Source organism: Bombina bombina, chromosome 1 (assembly GCF_027579735.1).
Source record: "Bombina bombina isolate aBomBom1 chromosome 1, aBomBom1.pri, whole genome shotgun sequence".
NCBI lineage: Eukaryota > Metazoa > Chordata > Amphibia > Anura > Bombinatoridae > Bombina > Bombina bombina.
The window spans coordinates 1465300008-1465319907 of NC_069499.1; the positions used below are offsets into that span (position 1 = coordinate 1465300008).

At 42.6% G+C, this 19900-nt stretch overlaps 1 protein-coding gene across 1 annotated transcript in view; it reads left to right on the top strand.

Annotated features, from left to right (window-relative positions):
* Positions 1–19900, top strand: part of RPTOR (regulatory associated protein of MTOR complex 1) — a gene marked incomplete in the record, with an annotated part of 987319 nt that overhangs the window by 277487 nt on the left and 689932 nt on the right. The window contains 1 exon segment of the mRNA XM_053706573.1: positions 2205–2287. Coding sequence (XP_053562548.1) covers positions 2205–2287 — 83 coding nt within the window.

Below are 19900 nucleotides of genomic sequence, written 5' to 3' on the forward strand. Positions count from 1 at the left end.
GGATCCTCAGGCGGAGGCAGTGGATGCATTATCACTTCCTTGGAAGTATCATCCTGCCTATATCTTTCCGCCTCTAGTTCTTCTTCCAAGAGTAATCTCCAAGATTCTGAGGGAATGCTCGTTTGTTCTGCTAATAGCTCCGGCATGGCCTCACAGGTTTTGTTATGCGGATCTTGTCCGGATGGCATCTTGCCAACCATGGACTCTTCCGTTAAGACCAGACCTTCTGTCGCAAGGTCCTTTTTTCCATCCGGATCTGAAATCCTTAAATTTAAAGGTATGGAGATTGAACGCTTGATTCTTGGTCAAAGAGGTTTCTCTGACTCCGTGATTAATACTATGTTACAGGCTCGTAAATCTGTATCTCGAGAGATATATTATAGAGTCTGGAAGACTTATATTTCTTGGTGTCTTTCTCATCATTTTTCTTGGCATTCTTTTAGAATACCGAGAATTTTACAGTTTCTTCAGGATGATTTAGATAAGGGTTTGTCCGCAAGTTCTTTGAAAGGACAAATCTCCGCTCTTTCTGTTCTTTTTCACAGAAAGATTGCTATTCTTCCTGATATTCATTGTTTTGTACAAGCTTTGGTTCGTATAAAACCTGTCATTAAGTCAATTTCTCCTCCTTGGAGTTTGAATTTGGTTCTGGGAGCTCTTCAAGCTCCTCCGTTTGAACCTATGCATTCATTGGACATTAAATTACTTTCTTGGAAAGTTTTGTTCCTTTTGGCCATCTCTTCTGCTAGAAGAGTTTCTGAATTATCTGCTCTTTCTTGTGAGTCTCCTTTTCTGATTTTTCATCAGGATAAGGCGGTGTTGCGAACTTCTTTTGAATTTTTACCTAAGGTTGTGAATTCCAACAACATTAGTAAAGAAATTGTGGTTCCTTCATTATGTCCTAATCCTAAGAATTCTAAGGAGAAATCGTTGCATTCTTTGGATGTTGTTAGAGCTTTGAAATATTATGTTGAAGCTACGAAATCTTTCCGTAAGACTTCTAGTCTATTTGTTATCTTTTCCGGTTCTAGGAAAGGCCAGAAAGCTTCTGCCATTTCTTTGGCATCTTGGTTGAAATCTTTAATTCATCTTGCCTATGTTGAGTCGGGTAAAATTCCGCCTCAGAGAATTACAGCTCATTCTACTAGGTCAGTATCTACTTCCTGGGCGTTTAGGAATGAAGCTTCGGTTGACCAGATCTGCAAAGCAGCAACTTGGTCCTCTTTGCATACTTTTACTAAATTCTACCATTTTGATGTATTTTCTTCTTCTGAAGCAGTTTTTGGTAGAAAAGTTCTTCAGGCAGCGATTTCAGTTTGAATCTTCTGCTTATGTTTTTCGTTAAACTTTATTTTGGGTGTGGATTATTTTCAGCAGGAATTGGCTGTCTTTATTTTATCCCTCCCTCTCTAGTGACTCTTGTGTGGAAAGATCCACATCTTGGGTAGTCATTATCCCATACGTCACTAGCTCATGGACTCTTGTTAATTACATGAAAGAAAACATAATTTATGTAAGAACTTACCTGATAAATTCATTTCTTTCATATTAACAAGAGTCCATGAGGCCCACCCTTTTTTGTGGTGGTTATGATTTTTTGTATAAAGCACAATTATTCCAATTCCTTATTTTATATGCTTCGCACTTTTTTTCTTATCACCCCACTTCTTGGCTATTCGTTAAACTGATTTGTGGGTGTGGTGAGGGGTGTATTTATAGGCATTTTAAGGTTTGGGAAACTTTGCCCCTCCTGGTAGGAATGTATATCCCATACGTCACTAGCTCATGGACTCTTGTTAATATGAAAGAAATGAATTTATCAGGTAAGTTCTTACATAAATTATGTTTTACTTAAGATGTTTTAATTATCTGTGGATAAACGTAAAGACCGTGAACAATGTGTTTCTGGAAACTTTTAGCTCCAATCTCAAGCTTTGTTTTCTCAATGGCAGTGACTAATATAGCACAATAAATCTCTGATAGGCACTCAAGTTCTGAAGATAAAATAAATCTTTGTGGAAACACATTATTAATGGAAGAAAAGATAGGAACACAAGACTGTATGCAAGTCAGCTTTTGTATTTTTTATTATTGCTAAGACTAGTAAATAGGAGTTAACCATGTTTTGTTTTGGCATTTTTCATATGTGTAACATCTACTCATTTTCCAGCTATTTTTAACACTGCCCTGTTTTTTATTTGCAGATCCTCTGGCCATGGGTCCACAGAAAGCCCTGGAAACCATTGGGGCAAACCTACAGAAGCAGTATGAAAACTGGCAGCCCAGGGTGAGTGTCCACTTTAACCTTTAATGGGAATCAAAAAGGTCTGAACTTAAGTTTTTCATGATTTAGAAGTCACTGCTACTTTTTTCAAAGGGTTTATCATATATGCAATAATCTAAATGCATTACTGATATTATGATATATGTTAATCAACACATTTTTAGAAACACCACTAATTTACCATTGTTTTCCATTTTCCTTTAAATTATATTAATAAACCTGTTTTACTGGTTTTAAAATGTGTCAAATGAGTAAAATCAAGTATGATTTAAATTGTATTAAACACTTTGTTAGTTTATAATTTTTAATAGAGATGTTTAATGTTTACAAAAAAAAGTAAGATTATAAAATAAACAGTATTAAATTCTTCTAGAACACACAGTACCTGACTTGCATTAAGTATGCAGCTATATCTTGGTGTTGTGGGTAGGGTAGTAAAATTGATTAATAGCTGCTGAGATGATGAAGAGATGCTTAAAAAACATACGGTTCATCTTGTCTAAGTGTTTGTTCATATTCCAATTGCATATTGTCTGATGCAGTCAGTGTTACAGAGAACTGCTCATTGAGCGTATACAGATGTCTAAAATCCAGAGGATCTTTCTTTCTTTCTATCTTTCTTTCTTTTCTTTTTTTTCTCTCTTTTTCTCTCTTTCTCTCTCTTTTTCTCTTTCTTTCTCTCTCTTTTTCTCTTTCTTTCTTTCTCTCTCTCTCTCTCTCTCTCTCTTTTTCTCTCTCTCTCTTTTTCTCTCTCTCTCTTTTTCTCTCTCTCTCTTTTTCTCTCTCTCTTTTTCTCTCTCTCTCTTTTTCTCTCTCTCTCTTTTTCTCTCTCTCTCTTTCTCTCTCTCTCTTTCTCTCTCTCTTTCTCTCTCTCTCTCTCTCTCTCTCTTTTTCTCTCTCTCTCTCTCTTTTTCTCTCTCTCTCTCTTTTTCTCCAACATAGGTGTGTCCGGTCCACGGCGTCATCCTTACTTGTGGGGATATTCTCTTCCCCAACAGGAAATGGCAAAGAGCCCAGCAAAGCTGGTCACATGATCCCTCCTAGGCTCCGCCTTCCCCAGTCATTCTCTTTGCCGTTGCACAGGCAACATCTCCACGGAGATGGCTTAGAGTTTTTTGGTGTTTAAATGTAGTTTTATTCTTCAATCAAGAGTTTGTTATTTTAAAATAGTGCTGGTATGTACTATTTACTCTGAAACAGAAAAGAGATGAAGATTTCTGTTTGTAAGAGGGAGATGATTTTAGCAACCGTTACTAAAATCGATGGCTGTTTCCACACAGGACTGTTGAGATGAAGTAACTTCAGTTGGGGGAAACAGTGGGCAGACTTTGCTGCTTGAGGTATGACACATTTCTAACAAGACTTGGTAATGCTGGAAGCTGTCATTTTCCCTATGGGATCCGGTAAGCCATTTTCTTAGTTTTAAATATAAGAATAAAGGGCTTCACAAGGGCTTTAAAGACTGGTAGACATTTTTCTGGGCTAAAACGATTACTTTATAAGCATATTTAATGGTTTATAACTTTGAAGAGTTATTTCTTCTGTTATGTGTGATCAGTCCACGGGTCATCATTACTTCTGGGATATAACTCCTCCCCAACAGGAAATGCAAGAGGATTCACCCAGCAGAGCTGCATATAGCTCCTCCCCTCTACGTCAGTCCCAGTCATTCTCTTGCACCCAACGACTAGATAGGATGTGTGAGAGGACTATGGTGATTATACTTAGTTTCTCCAACATAGGTGTGTCCGGTCCACGGCGTCATCCTTACTTGTGGGATATTCTCTTCCCCAACAGGAAATGGCAAAGAGCCCAGCAAAGCTGGTCACATGATCCCTCCTAGGCTCCGCCTACCCCAGTCATTCTCTTTGCCGTTGTACAGGCAACATCTCCACGGAGATGGCTTAGAGTTTTTTAGTGTTTAACTGTAGTTTTTCATTATTCAATCAAGAGTTTGTTATTTTCAAATAGTGCTGGTACGTACTATTTACTCAGAAACAGAAAAGAGATGAAGAATTCTGTTTGTATGAGGAAAATGATTTTAGCAACCGTAACTAAAATCCATGGCTGTTCCACACAGGACTGTTGAGAGCAATTAACTTCAGTTGGGGGAACAGTTTGCAGTCCTTTGCTGCTTGAGGTATGACACATTCTAACAAGACGATGTAATGCTGGAAGCTGTCATTTTCCCTATGGGATCCGGTAAGCCATGTTTATTTCGATTGTAAATAAGGGCTTCACAAGGGCTTATTTAAACTGTAGACCTTTTTTGGGCTAAATCGATTGATATTAACACTTATTTAGCCTTGAGGAATCATTTATTCTGGGTATTTTGATATAATAATATCGGCAGGCACTGTTTTAGACACCTTATTCTTTAGGGGCTTTCCCAAAGCATAGGCAGAGTCTCATTTTCGCGCCGGTGTTGCGCACTTGTTTTTGAGAGGCATGGCATGCAGTCGCATGTGAGAGGAGCTCTGATACTTATAAAAGACTTCTGAAGGCGTCATTTGGTATCGTATTCCCCTTTGGGTTTGGTTGGGTCTCAGCAAAGCAGATACCAGGGACTGTAAAGGGGTTAAAGCTTAAAACGGCTCCGGTTCCGTTATTTTAAGGGTTAAAGCTTCCAAAATTGGTGTGCAATATTTTCAAAGCTTTAAGACACTGTGGTGAAAGTTTGGTGAATTTTGAACAATTCCTTCATGTTTTTTCTTATCAAGTTTATGCCTGTTTAACATGTCTGAACTACCAGATAGACTGTGTTCTGAATGTGGGGAAGCCAGAATTCCTATTCATTTAAATAAATGTGATTTATGTGATAATGACAATGATGCCCAAGATGATTCCTCAAGTGAGGGGAGTAAGCATGGTACTGCATCATTCCCTCCTTCGTCTACACGAGTCTTGCCCACTCAGGAGGCCCCTAGTACATCTAGCGCGCCAATACTCCTTACTATGCAACAATTAACGGCTGTAATGGATAATTCTGTCAAAAACATTTTAGCCAAAATGAACCCTTGTCAGCGTAAGCGTGGATGCTCTGTTTTAGTTACTGAAGAGCATGACGACGCTGATATTAATATCTCTGAAGGGCCCCTAACCCAATCTGAGGGGGCCAGGGAGGTTTTGTCTGAGGGAGAAATTACTGATTTAGGGAACATTTCTCAGCAGGCTGAATCTGATGTGATTACTTTTAAATTTAAATTGGAACATCTCCGCATTTTGCTTAAGGAGGTATTATCCACTCTGGATGATTGTGAAAATTTGGTCATCCCAGAGAAACTATGTAAAATGGACAAGTTCCTAGAGGTGCCGGGGCTCCCAGAAGCTTTTCCTATACCCAAGCGGGTGGCGGACATTGTTAATAAAGAATGGGAAAGGCCCGGTATTCCTTTCGTCCCTCCCCCCATATTTAAAAAATTGTTTCCTATGGTCGACCCCAGAAAGGACTTATGGCAGTCAGTCCCAAAGGTCGAGGGAGCGGTTTCTACTTTAAACAAACGCACCACTATTCCCATAGAGGATAGTTGTGCTTTCAAAGATCCTATGGATAAAAAATTAGAAGGTTTGCTTAAAAAGATGTTTGTTCAGCAGGGTTACCTTCTACAACCCATTTCATGCATTGTCCCTGTCACTACAGCCGCATATTTCTGGTTTGATGAACTGATTAAGGTGCTCGATAGTGACTCTCCTCCTTATGAGGAGATTATGGACAGAGTCAATGCTCTCAAATTGGCTAATTCTTTCACTCTAGACGCCTCTTTGCAATTGGCTAAGTTAGCGGCTAAGAATTCTGGGTTTGCTATTGTGGCGCGCAGAGCGCTTTGGTTGAAGTCTTGGTCGGCTGATGCGTCTTCCAAGAACAAGCTACTAAACATTCCTTTCAAGGGGAAAACGCTGTTTGGTCCTGACTTGAAAGAGATTATCTCTGATATCACTGGGGGTAAGGGCCATGCCCTTCCTCAGGATCGGCCTTTCAAGGCAAAAAATAGACCTAATTTTCGTCCCTTTCGTAAAAACGGACCAGCCCAAGGTGCTACGTCCTCTAAGCAAGAGGGTAATACTTCTCAGGCCAAGCCAGCTTGGAGACCAATGCAAGGCTGGAACAAGGGAAAGCAGGCCAAGAAACCTGCCACTGCTACCAAGACAGCATGAAATATTGGCCCCCGATCCGGGACCGGATCTGGTGGGGGGCAGACTCTCTCTCTTCGCTCAGGCTTGGGCAAGAGATGTTCTGGATCCTTGGGCGCTAGAAATAGTCTCCCAGGGTTATCTTCTGGAATTCAAGGGACTTCCCCCAAGGGGGAGGTTCCACAGGTCTCAGTTGTCTTCAGACCACTTCAAAAGACAGGCGTTCTTACATTGTGTAGAAGACCTGTTAAAAATGGGAGTGATTCATCCTGTTCCATTGAGAGAACAAGGGATGGGGTTCTACTCCAATCTGTTCATAGTTCCCAAAAAAGAGGGAACGTTCAGACCAATCCTAGATCTCAAGATCTTAAACAAATTTCTCAAGGTCCCATCGTTCAAGATGGAAACCATTCGAACTATCCTTCCTTCCATCCAGGAAGGTCAATTCATGTCCACGGTGGATTTAAAGGATGCGTATCTACATATTCCTATCCACAAGGAACATCATCGGTTCCTAAGGTTTGCATTCCTAGACAAACATTACCAGTTCGTGGCGCTTCCTTTCGGATTAGCCACTGCTCCAAGGATTTTCACAAAGGTACTAGGGTCCCTTCTAGCGGTGCTAAGACCAAGGGGCATTGCGGTAGTACCTTACCTGGACGACATTCTGATTCAAGCGTCGTCCCTCCCTCGAGCAAAGGCTCACACGGACATCGTCCTGGCCTTTCTCAGATCTCACGGCTGGAAAGTGAACGTGGAAAAGAGTTCTCTATCCCCGTCAACAAGGGTTCCCTTCTTGGGAACAATTATAGACTCCTCAGAAATGAGGATTTTTCTAACAGAGGCCAGAAAGACAAAACTTCTGGACTCTTGTCGAATTCTTCATTCCGTTCCTCTTCCTTCCGTAGCTCAGTGCATGGAAGTGATCGGGTTGATGGTAGCGGCAATGGACATAGTTCCTTTTGCGCGCATTCATCTAAGACCATTACAACTGTGCATGCTCAGTCAGTGGAATGGGGACTATACAGACTTATCTCCAAAGATACAAGTAAATCAGAGGACCAGAGACTCACTCCGTTGGTGGCTGTCCCTGGACAACCTGTCACGAGGGATGACATTCCGCAGACCAGAGTGGGTCATTGTCACGACCGACGCCAGTCTGATGGGCTGGGGCGCGGTCTGGGGATCCCTGAAAGCTCAGGGTCTTTGGTCTCGGGAAGAATCTCTTCTACCGATAAATATTCTGGAACTGAGAGCGATATTCAATGCTCTCAAGGCTTGGCCTCAGCTAGCGAGGACCAAGTATATACGGTTTCAATCAGACAACATGACGACTGTTGCGTACATCAACCATCAGGGGGGAACAAGGAGTTCCCTAGCGATGGAAGAAGTGACCAAGATCATTCTATGGGCGGAGTCTCACTCCTGCCACCTGTCTGCTATCCACATCCCGGGAGTGGAAAATTGGGAAGCGGATTTTCTGAGTCGTCAGACATTGCATCCGGGGGAGTGGGAACTCCATCCGGAAATCTTTGCCCAAGTCACTCAACTATGGGGCATTCCAGACATGGATCTGATGGCCTCTCGTCAGAACTTCAAAGTTCCTTGCTACGGGTCCAGATCCAGGGATCCCAAGGCGGCTCTAGTGGATGCACTAGTAGCACCTTGGACCTTCAAACTAGCTTATGTGTTCCCGCCGTTCCCTCTCATCCCCAGGCTGGTAGCCAGGATCAATCAGGAGAGGGCGTCGGTGATCTTGATAGCTCCTGCGTGGCCACGCAGGACTTGGTATGCAGATCTGGTGAATATGTCATCGGCTCCACCTTGGAAGCTACCTTTGAGACGAGACCTTCTTGTTCAGGGTCCGTTCGAACATCCGAATCTGGTTTCACTCCAGCTGACTGCTTGGAGATTGAACGCTTGATTTTATCGAAGCGAGGTTTCTCAGATTCTGTTATCGATACTCTTGTTCAGGCCAGAAAGCCTGTAACTAGAAAGATTTACCACAAAATTTGGAAAAAATATATCTGTTGGTGTGAATCTAAGGGATTCCCTTGGGACAAGGTTAAGATTCCTAGGATTCTATCCTTCCTTCAAGAAGGATTGGAAAAAGGATTATCGGCAAGTTCCCTGAAGGGACAGATGTCTGCCTTGTCGGTGTTACTTCACAAAAAACTGGCAGCTGTGCCAGATGTTCAAGCCTTTGTTCAGGCTCTGGTTAGAATCAAGCCTGTTTACAAACCTTTGACTCCTCCTTGGAGTCTCAATTTAGTTCTTTCAGTTCTTCAGGGGGTTCCGTTTGAACCCTTACATTCCGTTGATATTAAGTTATTATCTTGGAAAGTTTTGTTTTTAGTTGCAATTTCTTCTGCTAGAAGAGTTTCAGAATTATCTGCTCTGCAGTGTTCTCCTCCTTATCTGGTGTTCCATGCAGATAAGGTGGTTTTACGTACTAAACCTGGTTTTCTTCCAAAGGTTGTTTCTAACAAAAACATTAACCAGGAGATTATCGTACCTTCTCTGTGTCCGAAACCAGTTTCAAAGAAGGAACGCTTGTTACACAATTTGGATGTTGTTCGCGCTCTAAAATTCTATTTAGATGCTACAAAGGATTTTAGACAAACATCTTCCTTGTTTGTTGTTTATTCAGGTAAAAGGAGAGGTCAAAAAGCAACTTCTACCTCTCTCTCTTTTTGGATTAAAAGCATTATCAGATTGGCTTACGAGACTGCCGGACGGCAGCCTCCCGAAAGAATCACAGCTCATTCCACTAGGGCTGTGGCTTCCACATGGGCCTTCAAGAACGAGGCTTCTGTTGATCAGATATGTAGGGCAGCGACTTGGTCTTCACTGCACACTTTTACCAAATTTTACAAGTTTGATACTTTTGCTTCTTCTGAGGCTATTTTTGGGAGAAAGGTTTTGCAAGCCGTGGTGCCTTCCATTTAGGTGACCTGATTTGCTCCCTCCCTTCATCCGTGTCCTAAAGCTTTGGTATTGGTTCCCACAAGTAAGGATGACGCCGTGGACCGGACACACCTATGTTGGAGAAAACAGAATTTATGTTTACCTGATAAATTTCTTTCCCCAACGGTGTGTCCGGCCCACGGCCCGCCCTGGTTTTTTAATCAGGTCTGATAATTTATTTTCTTTAACTACAGTCACCACGGTACCATATGGTTTCTCCTATGCTATTATTCCTCCTTAACGTCGGTCGAATGACTGGGGTAGGCGGAGCCTAGGAGGGATCATGTGACCAGCTTTGCTGGGCTCTTTGCCATTTCCTGTTGGGGAAGAGAATATCCCACAAGTAAGGATGACGCCGTGGACCGGACACACCGTTGGAGAAAGAAATTTATCAGGTAAACATAAATTCTGTTTTTTATGACTTCAATCAAAAGTTTGTTATTTTATAATAGCACCGGAGCGTGTTATTACTTCTCTGGCAGACTTTGAGGAAGAATCTACCAGAGTTTTTACTATGATTTTAACCGGAGTAGTTAAGATCATATTGCTGTTCTCGGCCATCTGAGGGAGGTAAAAGCTTCAGATCAGGGGACAGGGGCAGATGAATCTGCATTGAGGTATGTAGCAGTTTTTATTTTCTGAATGGAATTGATGAGAAAATCCTGCTATACCGTTATAATGACATGTATGTATACACTTCAGTATTCTGGGAATGGTACTTCACCGGAACTACTCTGTTAAAGGTCACTAATCTTTTTCATAAGTATTATATCATGTTAAACGTTTTTGCTGGAATGTAGAATCGTTTACATTGCTGAGGTACTGAGTATATAAATGTTTGGGCTTTATTTTCCACTTGGCAGTAGTTTGCTTTGAATTGTGACAGTTTCGTTTCTCTTCACTGCTGTGTGTGAGAGGGAGGGGCCGTTTTTGGCGCTCTTTGCTACGCATCAACAATTTCCAGTCAGCTATTATTATTTTTCCTGCATGATCCGGTTCATCTCGGACAGATCTCAGGGGTCTTCAAACTTCTTGAAGGGAGGTACATTCTCTCAGCAGAGCTGTGAGAATTTTTTATATTGACTGTGGATAAAAACGTTACTCAATAATTTTTATGTCAAATTTAGTTATGTTATCTTACTAATGGGAACAAAACCTTTGCTAAAAGTTGTGTTGTTTTTAAGTTGATGCTATAACTGTTTCTCAGTTCATTATCTCAACTGTCATTTAATCGTTTAAGTACCTCTTTGAGGCACAGTACGTTTTTGCTAAAAAAGATTATAACCAGGTTGCAAGTTATTGCTAGTGTGTTAAACATGTCTGACTCAGGAGAAGATATCTGTGTCATTTGTTCCAATGCCAAGGTGGAGCCCAATAGAAATTTATGTACTAACTGTATTGATGCTACCTTAAATAAAAGTCAATCTGTACAATGTGAACAAATTTCACCAATCTGCGAGGGGAGAGTTATGCCGACTAACTCGCCTCACGCGGCAGTACCTGCATCTCCCGCCCGGGAGGTGCGTGATATTATGGCGCCTAGTACATCTGGGCGGCCATTACAGATAACATTACAAGATATGGCTACTGTTATGACTGAAGTTTTGTCAAAATTACCAGAACTAAGAGGCAAGCGTGATCACTCTGGGGTGAGAACAGAGTGCGCTGACAATACTAGGGCCATGTCTGATACTGCGTCACAGCTTGCAGAGCATGAGGACGGAGAGCTTCATTCTGTGGGTGACGGTTCTGATCCAAACAGATTGGATTCAGATATTTCAAATTTTAAATTTAAATTGGAGAACCTCCGTGTATTACTAGGGGAGGTCTTAGCAGCTCTCAATGATTGTAACACCGTTGCAATACCAGAGAAACTATGTAGGTTGGATAAATACTTTGCGGTACCGGCGAGTACTGACGTTTTTCCTATACCTAAGAGATTAACTGAAATTGTTACTAAGGAGTGGGATAGACCCGGTGTGCCGTTCTCACCCCCTCCAATATTTAGAAAGATGTTTCCAATAGACGCCACCACTCGGGACTTATGGCAAACGGTCCCTAAGGTGGAGGGAGCAGTTTCTACTCTAGCTAAGCGTACCACTATCCCGGTGGAGGATAGCTGTGCCTTTTCAGATCCAATGGATAAAAAATTAGAGGGTTACCTTAAGAAAATGTTTGTTCAACAAGGTTTTATTTTGCAACCCCTTGCATGTATCGCGCCGATTACGGCTGCGGCAGCATTTTGGATTGAGTCTCTGGAAGAGAACCTTAGTTCATCTACGCTAGACGACATTATGGACAGGCTTAGAGTCCTTAAACTAGCTAATTCATTCATTTCGGAGGCCGTAGTACATTTAACCAAACTTACGGCTAAGAACTCAGGATTCGCCATACAGGCACGTAGGGCACTGTGGCTAAAATCCTGGTCAGCTGATGTTACTTCTAAGTCCAAATTACTTAATATACCTTTCAAGGGGCAGTCCTTATTTGGGCCCGGTTTGAAAGAAATTATCGCTGACATTACAGGAGGTAAGGGCCACGCCCTACCTCAAGACAAAGCCAAAGCTAAGGCTAGACAGTCTAATTTTCGTCCCTTTCGGAATTTCAAAACAGGAGCAGCATCAACCTCCACTGCACCAAAACAGGAAGGAGCTGTTGCTCGTTACAGACAAGGCTGGAAGCCCAACCAGTCCTGGAACAAGGGCAAACAGGCCAGGAAACCTGCTGCTGCCCCAAAGACAGCATGAACCGAGAGCCCCCGATCCGGGACCGGATCTAGTGGGGGGCAGACTTTCTCTCTTCGCCCAGGCCTGGGCAAGAGATGTTCAGGATCCCTGGGCGCTAGAGATCATATCTCAGGGATACCTTCTAGACTTCAAATTATCTCCCCCAAGAGGGAGATTTCATCTGTCAAGATTGTCAACAAACCAGATAAAGAAAGAAGCGTTTCTACGCTGTGTACAAGATCTGTTATTTATGGGAGTGATCCATCCGGTTCCGCGGTCGGAACAAGGACAAGGGTTCTACTCAAACCTGTTTGTGGTTCCCAAAAAAGAGGGAACTTTCAGACCAATCTTAGATTTAAAGATTCTAAACAAATTCCTAAGAGTTCCATCGTTCAAAATGGAAACTATTCGGACAATCTTACCCATGATCCAAAAGGGTCAGTACATGACCACAGTGGATTTAAAAGATGCTTACCTTCACATACCGATCCACAAAGATCATCACCGGTATCTACGGTTTGCCTTCCTAGACAGGCACTACCAGTTTGTAGCTCTTCCATTCGGATTGGCTACGGCCCCAAGAATCTTCACAAAGATTCTAGGTGCCCTCCTGGCGGTACTAAGACCGCGAGGGATTTCGGTAGCTCCGTACCTAGACGACATTCTAATACAAGCTTCAAGCTTTCAAACTGCCAAGTCTCATACAGAGTTAGTTCTGGCATTTCTAAGGTCGCATGGATGGAAAGTGAACGAAAAGAAGAGTTCTCTTTTTCCTCTCACAAGAGTTCCATTCTTGGGGACTCTTATAGATTCTGTAGAAATGAAGATTTACCTGACAGAGGACAGGTTAACAAAGCTTCAAGATGCATGCCGTGTCCTTCATTCCATTCAACACCCGTCAGTAGCTCAATGCATGGAGGTGATCGGCTTAATGGTAGCGGCAATGGACATAGTACCTTTTGCACGCCTACACCTCAGACCGCTGCAATTATGCATGCTAAGTCAGTGGAATGGGGATTACTCAGATTTGTCCCCTACTCTGAATCTGAATCAAGAGACCAGAAATTCTCTTCTATGGTGGCTTCATCGGCCACACCTGTCCAGGGGGATGCCATTCAGCAGGCCAGACTGGACAATTGTAACAACAGATGCCAGCCTACTAGGTTGGGGCGCTGTCTGGAATTCTCTGAAGGCGCAGGGATTATGGAATCAGGAGGAGAGTCTCCTTCCAATAAACATTCTGGAATTGAGAGCAGTTCTCAATGCCCTTCTGGCTTGGCCCCAATTAACAACTCGGGGGTTCATCAGGTTTCAGTCGGACAATATCACGACTGTAGCTTACATCAACCATCAGGGAGGGACAAGAAGCTCCCTAGCAATGGTGGAAGTATCAAAGATAATTCGTTGGGCAGAGTCTCACTCTTGCCACCTGTCAGCAATCCACATCCCGGGAGTGGAGAACTGGGAGGCGGATTTCTTGAGTCGCCAGACTTTTCATCCGGGGGAGTGGGAACTTCATCCGGAGGTCTTTGCCCAAATACTTCGACGTTGGGGCAAACCACAGATAGATCTCATGGCGTCTCGCCAGAACGCCAAGCTTCCTCGCTACGGGTCCAGATCCAGGGATCCGGGAGCGGTTCTGATAGATGCTTTGACAGCACCTTGGAACTTCGGGATGGCTTATGTGTTTCCACCCTTCCCGCTGCTTCCTCGATTGATTGCCAAAATCAAACAGGAGAGAGCATCAGTGATTCTAATAGCACCTGCATGGCCATGCAGGACTTGGTATGCAGATCTAGTGGACATGTCATCCTGTCCGCCTTGGTCTCTACCTCTAAGACAGGACCTTCTGATACAGGGTCCGTTCAAACATCAAAATCTAGCTTCTCTGAAGCTGACTGCTTGGAAATTGAACGCTTGATTTTATCAAAACGTGGTTTTTCTGAGTCGGTTATTGATACCCTGATACAGGCTAGGAAGCCTGTTACCAGAAAGATTTACCATAAAATATGGCGTAAATACCTATACTGGTGTGAATCCAAACGTTACTCCTGGAGTAAGGTTAGGATCTCTAGGATCTTGTCCTTTCTACAAGAAGGCTTAGAAAAGGGTTTATCGGCTAGTTCATTAAAGGGACAGATTTCAGCTCTGTCCATCTTGTTACACAGGCGTCTGTCAGAAAATCCAGACGTCCAGGCCTTTTGTCAGGCTTTAACTAGGATCAAGCCTGTGTTTAAAGCTGTTGCTCCACCATGGAGTTTAAACTTAGTTCTTAACGTTTTACAGAGTGTCCCGTTTGAACCCCTTCATTCCATTGATATAAAATTGTTATCTTGGAAAGTTCTGTTTTTAATGGCTATTTCCTCGGCTCGAAGAGTCTCTGAGTTATCAGCATTACATTGTGATTCTCCTTATCTGATTTTTCACTCAGACAAGGTAGTTCTGCGTACTAAACCTGGGTTCTTACCTAAGGTAGTTACTAACAGGAATATCAATCAAGAGATTGTTGTTCCATCCTTGTGTCCAAATCCTTCTTCAAAGAAGGAACGTCTTCTACACAATCTGGATGTAGTTCGTGCCCTCAAGTTCTACTTGCAGGCAACTAAAGATTTTCGTCAAACTTCTTCCCTGTTTGTCACTTATTCTGGACAGAGGAGAGGTCAAAAAGCTTCTGCTACCTCTCTCTCTTTTTGGCTTCGTAGCATAATACGTCTAGCCTATGAGACTGCTGGACAGCAGCCTCCTGAAAGAATTACAGCCCACTCCACTAGAGCTGTGGCTTCCACTTGGGCCTTTAAGAATGAGGCCTCTGTTGAACAGATTTGCAAGGCTGCAACTTGGTCTTCGCTTCATACTTTTTCCAAATTTTACAAATTTGATACTTTTGCTTCTTCGGAGGCTATTTTTGGGAGAAAGGTTCTTCAGGCAGTGGTTCCTTCTGTATAATGAGCCTGCCTATCCCTCCCGTCATCCGTGTACTTTTGCTTTGGTATTGGTATCCCAGAAGTAATGATGACCCGTGGACTGATCACACATAACAGAAGAAAACATAATTTATGCTTACCTGATAAATTCCTTTCTTCTGTTGTGTGATCAGTCCACGGCCCGCCCTGTTTTTAAGGCAGGTAAATATTTTTTAAATTATACTCCAGTCACCACTTCACCCTTGGTTACTCCTTTCTCGTTGATTCTTGGTCGAATGACTGGGACTGACGTAGAGGGGAGGAGCTATATGCAGCTCTGCTGGGTGAATCCTCTTGCATTTCCTGTTGGGGAGGAGTTATATCCCAGAAGTAATGATGACCCGTGGACTGATCACACAACAGAAGAAAGGAATTTATCAGGTAAGCATAAATTATGTTTTTAATCTTGGGAATTGTGTTAAAAAAAACGGCAGGCACTGTATTGGACACCTTTTTCACTGGGGGCCTTTTCTAGTCATAGGCAGAGCCTCATTTTCGCGCCACTAATGCGCAGTTGTTTTTGAGAAGCAAGGCATGCAGATGCATGTGTGAGGAGCTAAGAACCACTGAAAAAGCTTATTGAAGGCGTCATTTGGTATCGTATTCCCCTCTGGGCTTGGTTGGGTCTCAGCAAAGCAGATACCAGGGACTGTATAGGGGTTAAATGTAAAAACGGCTCCGGTTCCGTTATTTTAAGAGTTAAAGCTTTCAAATTTGGTGTGCAATACTTTTAAGGCTTTAAGACACTGTGGTGAATTTTGAACAATTCCTTCATACTTTTTCACATATTCAGTAATAAAGTGTGTTCAGTTTAAAATTTAAAGTGACAGTAACGGTTTTATTTTAAAACGTTTTTTGTGCTTTGTTATCAAGTTTATGCCTATTAACATGTCTGAACCATCAGATAGACGATGTTCTGTATGTTCGGAAGCCAAGGTTCCTCTCCATTTAAATAGATGTGATGAATGTGACAAACAAAGTAGGGACAATGATGCCACTGATAATAATGTTGCCCAAAATGATTCCTTAAGTGAGGGGAGTAAGCATGGTACTGCATCATCTCCTTCTATGTCTACACCAGTCTTGCCCACTCAGGAGGTCCCTAGTTCATCTAGTGCGCCAATCCTCCTTACTATGCAACAATTAACGGCTGTAATGGATAATTCTATTAAAAACATTTTAGCCAAAATGCCCACTTATCAGCGAAAGCGCGACTGCTCTGTTTTAGATACTGAAGAGCATGAGGACGCTGATGATAATGGTTCTGACATGCCCTTACACCAGTCTGAAGGGGCCAGGGAGGTTTTGTCTGAGGGAGAAATTTCAGATTCAGGAAAAATTTCTCAACAAGCTGAACCTGACGTTATTACATTCAAATTTAAATTGGAACATCTCCGCGCTCTGCTTAAGGAGGTGTTATCTACTCTGGATGATTGTGACAATTTGGTCATTCCAGAGAAATTATGTAAGATGGACAAGTTCCTAGAGGTCCCGGTGCCCCCCGAAGCTTTTCCTATACCCAAGCGGGTGGCGGACATTGTAAATAAAGAATGGGAAAGGCCCGGCATACCTTTTGTCCCTCCCCCTATATTTAAGAAATTATTTCCTATGGTCGACCCCAGGAAGGACTTATGGCAGACAGTCCCCAAGGTCGAGGGGGTGGTTTCTACTCTAAACAAACGCACTACTATCCCTATAGAAGATAGTTGTGCTTTCAAAGATCCTATGGATAAAAAATTAGAGGGTTTGCTTAAAAAGATGTTTGTTCAGCAAGGTTACCTTCTACAACCAATTTCATGCATTGTTCCTGTCACTACAGCAGCGTGTTTCTGGTTCGAAGAACTAGAAAAGTCGCTCAATAAAGAATCTTCTTATGAGGAGGTTATGGACAGAGTTCAAGCACTTAAATTGGCTAACTCTTTTACCTTAGACAGCACTTTGCAATTAGCTAGATTAGCGGCGAAAAATTCAGGTTTTGCTATTGTGGCGCGCAGAGCGCTTTGGCTAAAGTCTTGGTCAGCGGATGTGTCCTCCAAGAACAAATTGCTTAACATCCCTTTCAAGGGGAAAACGCTGTTTGGCCCTGACTTGAAAGAGATTATTTCAGACATCACTGGGGGAAAGGGCCACGCCCTTCCTCAGGATAGGTCTTTTAAGGCTAAAAATAAACCAAATTTTCGTCCCTTTCGCAGAATCGGACCAGCCTCAAATTCTACATCCTCTAAGCAAGAGGGTAATTCTTCTCAAACCAAGCCAGCCTGGAGACCGATGCAAGGCTAGAACAAAGGTAAGCAGGCCAAGAAGCCTGCTACCGCTACTAAGACAGCATGAGATGTTGGCCCCCGATCCGGGACCGGATCTGGTGGGGGGCAGACTCTCTCTCTTCGCTCAGGCTTGGGCAAGAGATGTTCAGGATCCTTGGGCGCTAGAAATAGTTTCTCAAGGTTATCTCCTGGAATTCAAGGAACTACCCCCAAGGGGAAGGTTCCACAGGTCTCAATTGTCTTCCGACCAAATAAAAAGACAGGCATTCTTACATTGTGTAGAAGACCTGTTAAAAATGGGAGTGATTCATCCTGTTCCATTAGGAGAACAAGGGATGGGGTTTCTCCAACATAGGTGTGTCCGGTCCACGGCGTCATCCTTACTTGTGGGATATTCTCTTCCCCAACAGGAAATGGCAAAGAGCCCAGCAAAGCTGGTCACATGATCCCTCCTAGGCTCCGCCTACCCCAGTCATTCTCTTTGCCGTTGTACAGGCAACATCTCCACGGAGATGGCTTAGAGTTTTTTAGTGTTTAACTGTAGTTTTTCATTATTCAATCAAGAGTTTGTTATTTTCAAATAGTGCTGGTACGTACTATTTACTCAGAAACAGAAAAGAGATGAAGAATTCTGTTTGTATGAGGAAAATGATTTTAGCAACCGTAACTAAAATCCATGGCTGTTCCACACAGGACTGTTGAGAGCAATTAACTTCAGTTGGGGGAACAGTTTGCAGTCCTTTGCTGCTTGAGGTATGACACATTCTAACAAGACGATGTAATGCTGGAAGCTGTCATTTTCCCTATGGGATCCGGTAAGCCATGTTTATTACGATTGTAAATAAGGGCTTCACAAGGGCTTATTTAGACTGTAGACATTTTTTGGGCTAAATCGATTGATATTAACACTTATTTAGCCTTGAGGAATCATTTATTCTGGGTATTTTGATATAATAATATCGGCAGGCACTGTTTTAGACACCTTATTCTTTAGGGGCTTTCCCAAAGCATAGGCAGAGTCTCATTTTCGCGCCGGTGTTGCGCACTTGTTTTTGAGAGGCATGGCATGCAGTCGCATGTGAGAGGAGCTCTGATACTTATAAAAGACTTCTGAAGGCGTCATTTGGTATCGTATTCCCCTTTGGGTTTGGTTGGGTCTCAGCAAAGCAGATACCAGGGACTGTAAAGGGGTTAAAGCTTAAAACGGCTCCGATTCCGTTATTTTAAGGGTTAAAGCTTCCAAAATTGGTGTGCAATATTTTCAAGGCTTTAAGACACTGTGGTGAAAGTTTGGTGAATTTTGAACAATTCCTTCATGTTTTTTCGCAATTGCAGTAATAAAGTGTGTTCAGTTTAAAATTTAAAGTGACAGTAACGGTTTTATTTCAAAACGTTTTTTGTACTTTCTTATCAAGTTTATGCCTGTTTAACATGTCTGAACTACCAGATAGACTGTGTTCTGAATGTGGGGAAGCCAGAATTCCTATTCATTTAAATAAATGTGATTTATGTGATAATGACAATGATGCCTAAGATGATTCCTCAAGTGAGGGGAGTAAGCATGGTACTGCATCATTCCCTCCTTCGTCTACACGAGTCTTGCCCACTCAGGAGGCCCCTAGTACATCTAGCGCGCCAATACTCCTTACTATGCAACAATTAACGGCTGTAATGGATAATTCTGTCAAAAACATTTTAGCCAAAATGAACCCTTGTCAGCGTAAGCGTGGATGCTCTGTTTTAGTTACTGAAGAGCATGACGACGCTGATATTAATATCTCTGAAGGGCCCCTAACCCAATCTGAGGGGGCCAGGGAGGTTTTGTCTGAGGGAGAAATTACTGATTTAGGGAACATTTCTCAGCAGGCTGAATCTGATGTGATTACTTTTAAATTTAAATTGGAACATCTCCGCATTTTGCTTAAGGAGGTATTATCCACTCTGGATGATTGTGAAAATTTGGTCATCCCAGAGAAACTATGTAAAATGGACAAGTTCCTAGAGGTGCCGGGGCTCCCAGAAGCTTTTCCTATACCCAAGCGGGTGGCGGACATTGTTAATAAAGAATGGGAAAGGCCCGGTATTCCTTTCGTCCCTCCCCCCATATTTAAAAAATTGTTTCCTATGGTCGACCCCAGAAAGGACTTATGGCAGTCAGTCCCCAAGGTCGAGGGAGCGGTTTCTACTTTAAACAAACGCACCACTATTCCCATAGAGGATAGTTGTGCTTTCAAAGATCCTATGGATAAAAAATTAGAAGGTTTGCTTAAAAAGATGTTTGTTCAGCAGGGTTACCTTCTACAACCCATTTCATGCATTGTCCCTGTCACTACAGCCGCATATTTCTGGTTTGATGAACTGATTAAGGTGCTCGATAGTGACTCTCCTCCTTATGAGGAGATTATGGACAGAGTCAATGCTCTCAAATTGGCTAATTCTTTCACTCTAGACGCCTCTTTGCAATTGGCTAAGTTAGCGGCTAAGAATTCTGGGTTTGCTATTGTGGCGCGCAGAGCGCTTTGGTTGAAATCTTGGTCGGCTGATGCGTCTTCCAAGAACAAGCTA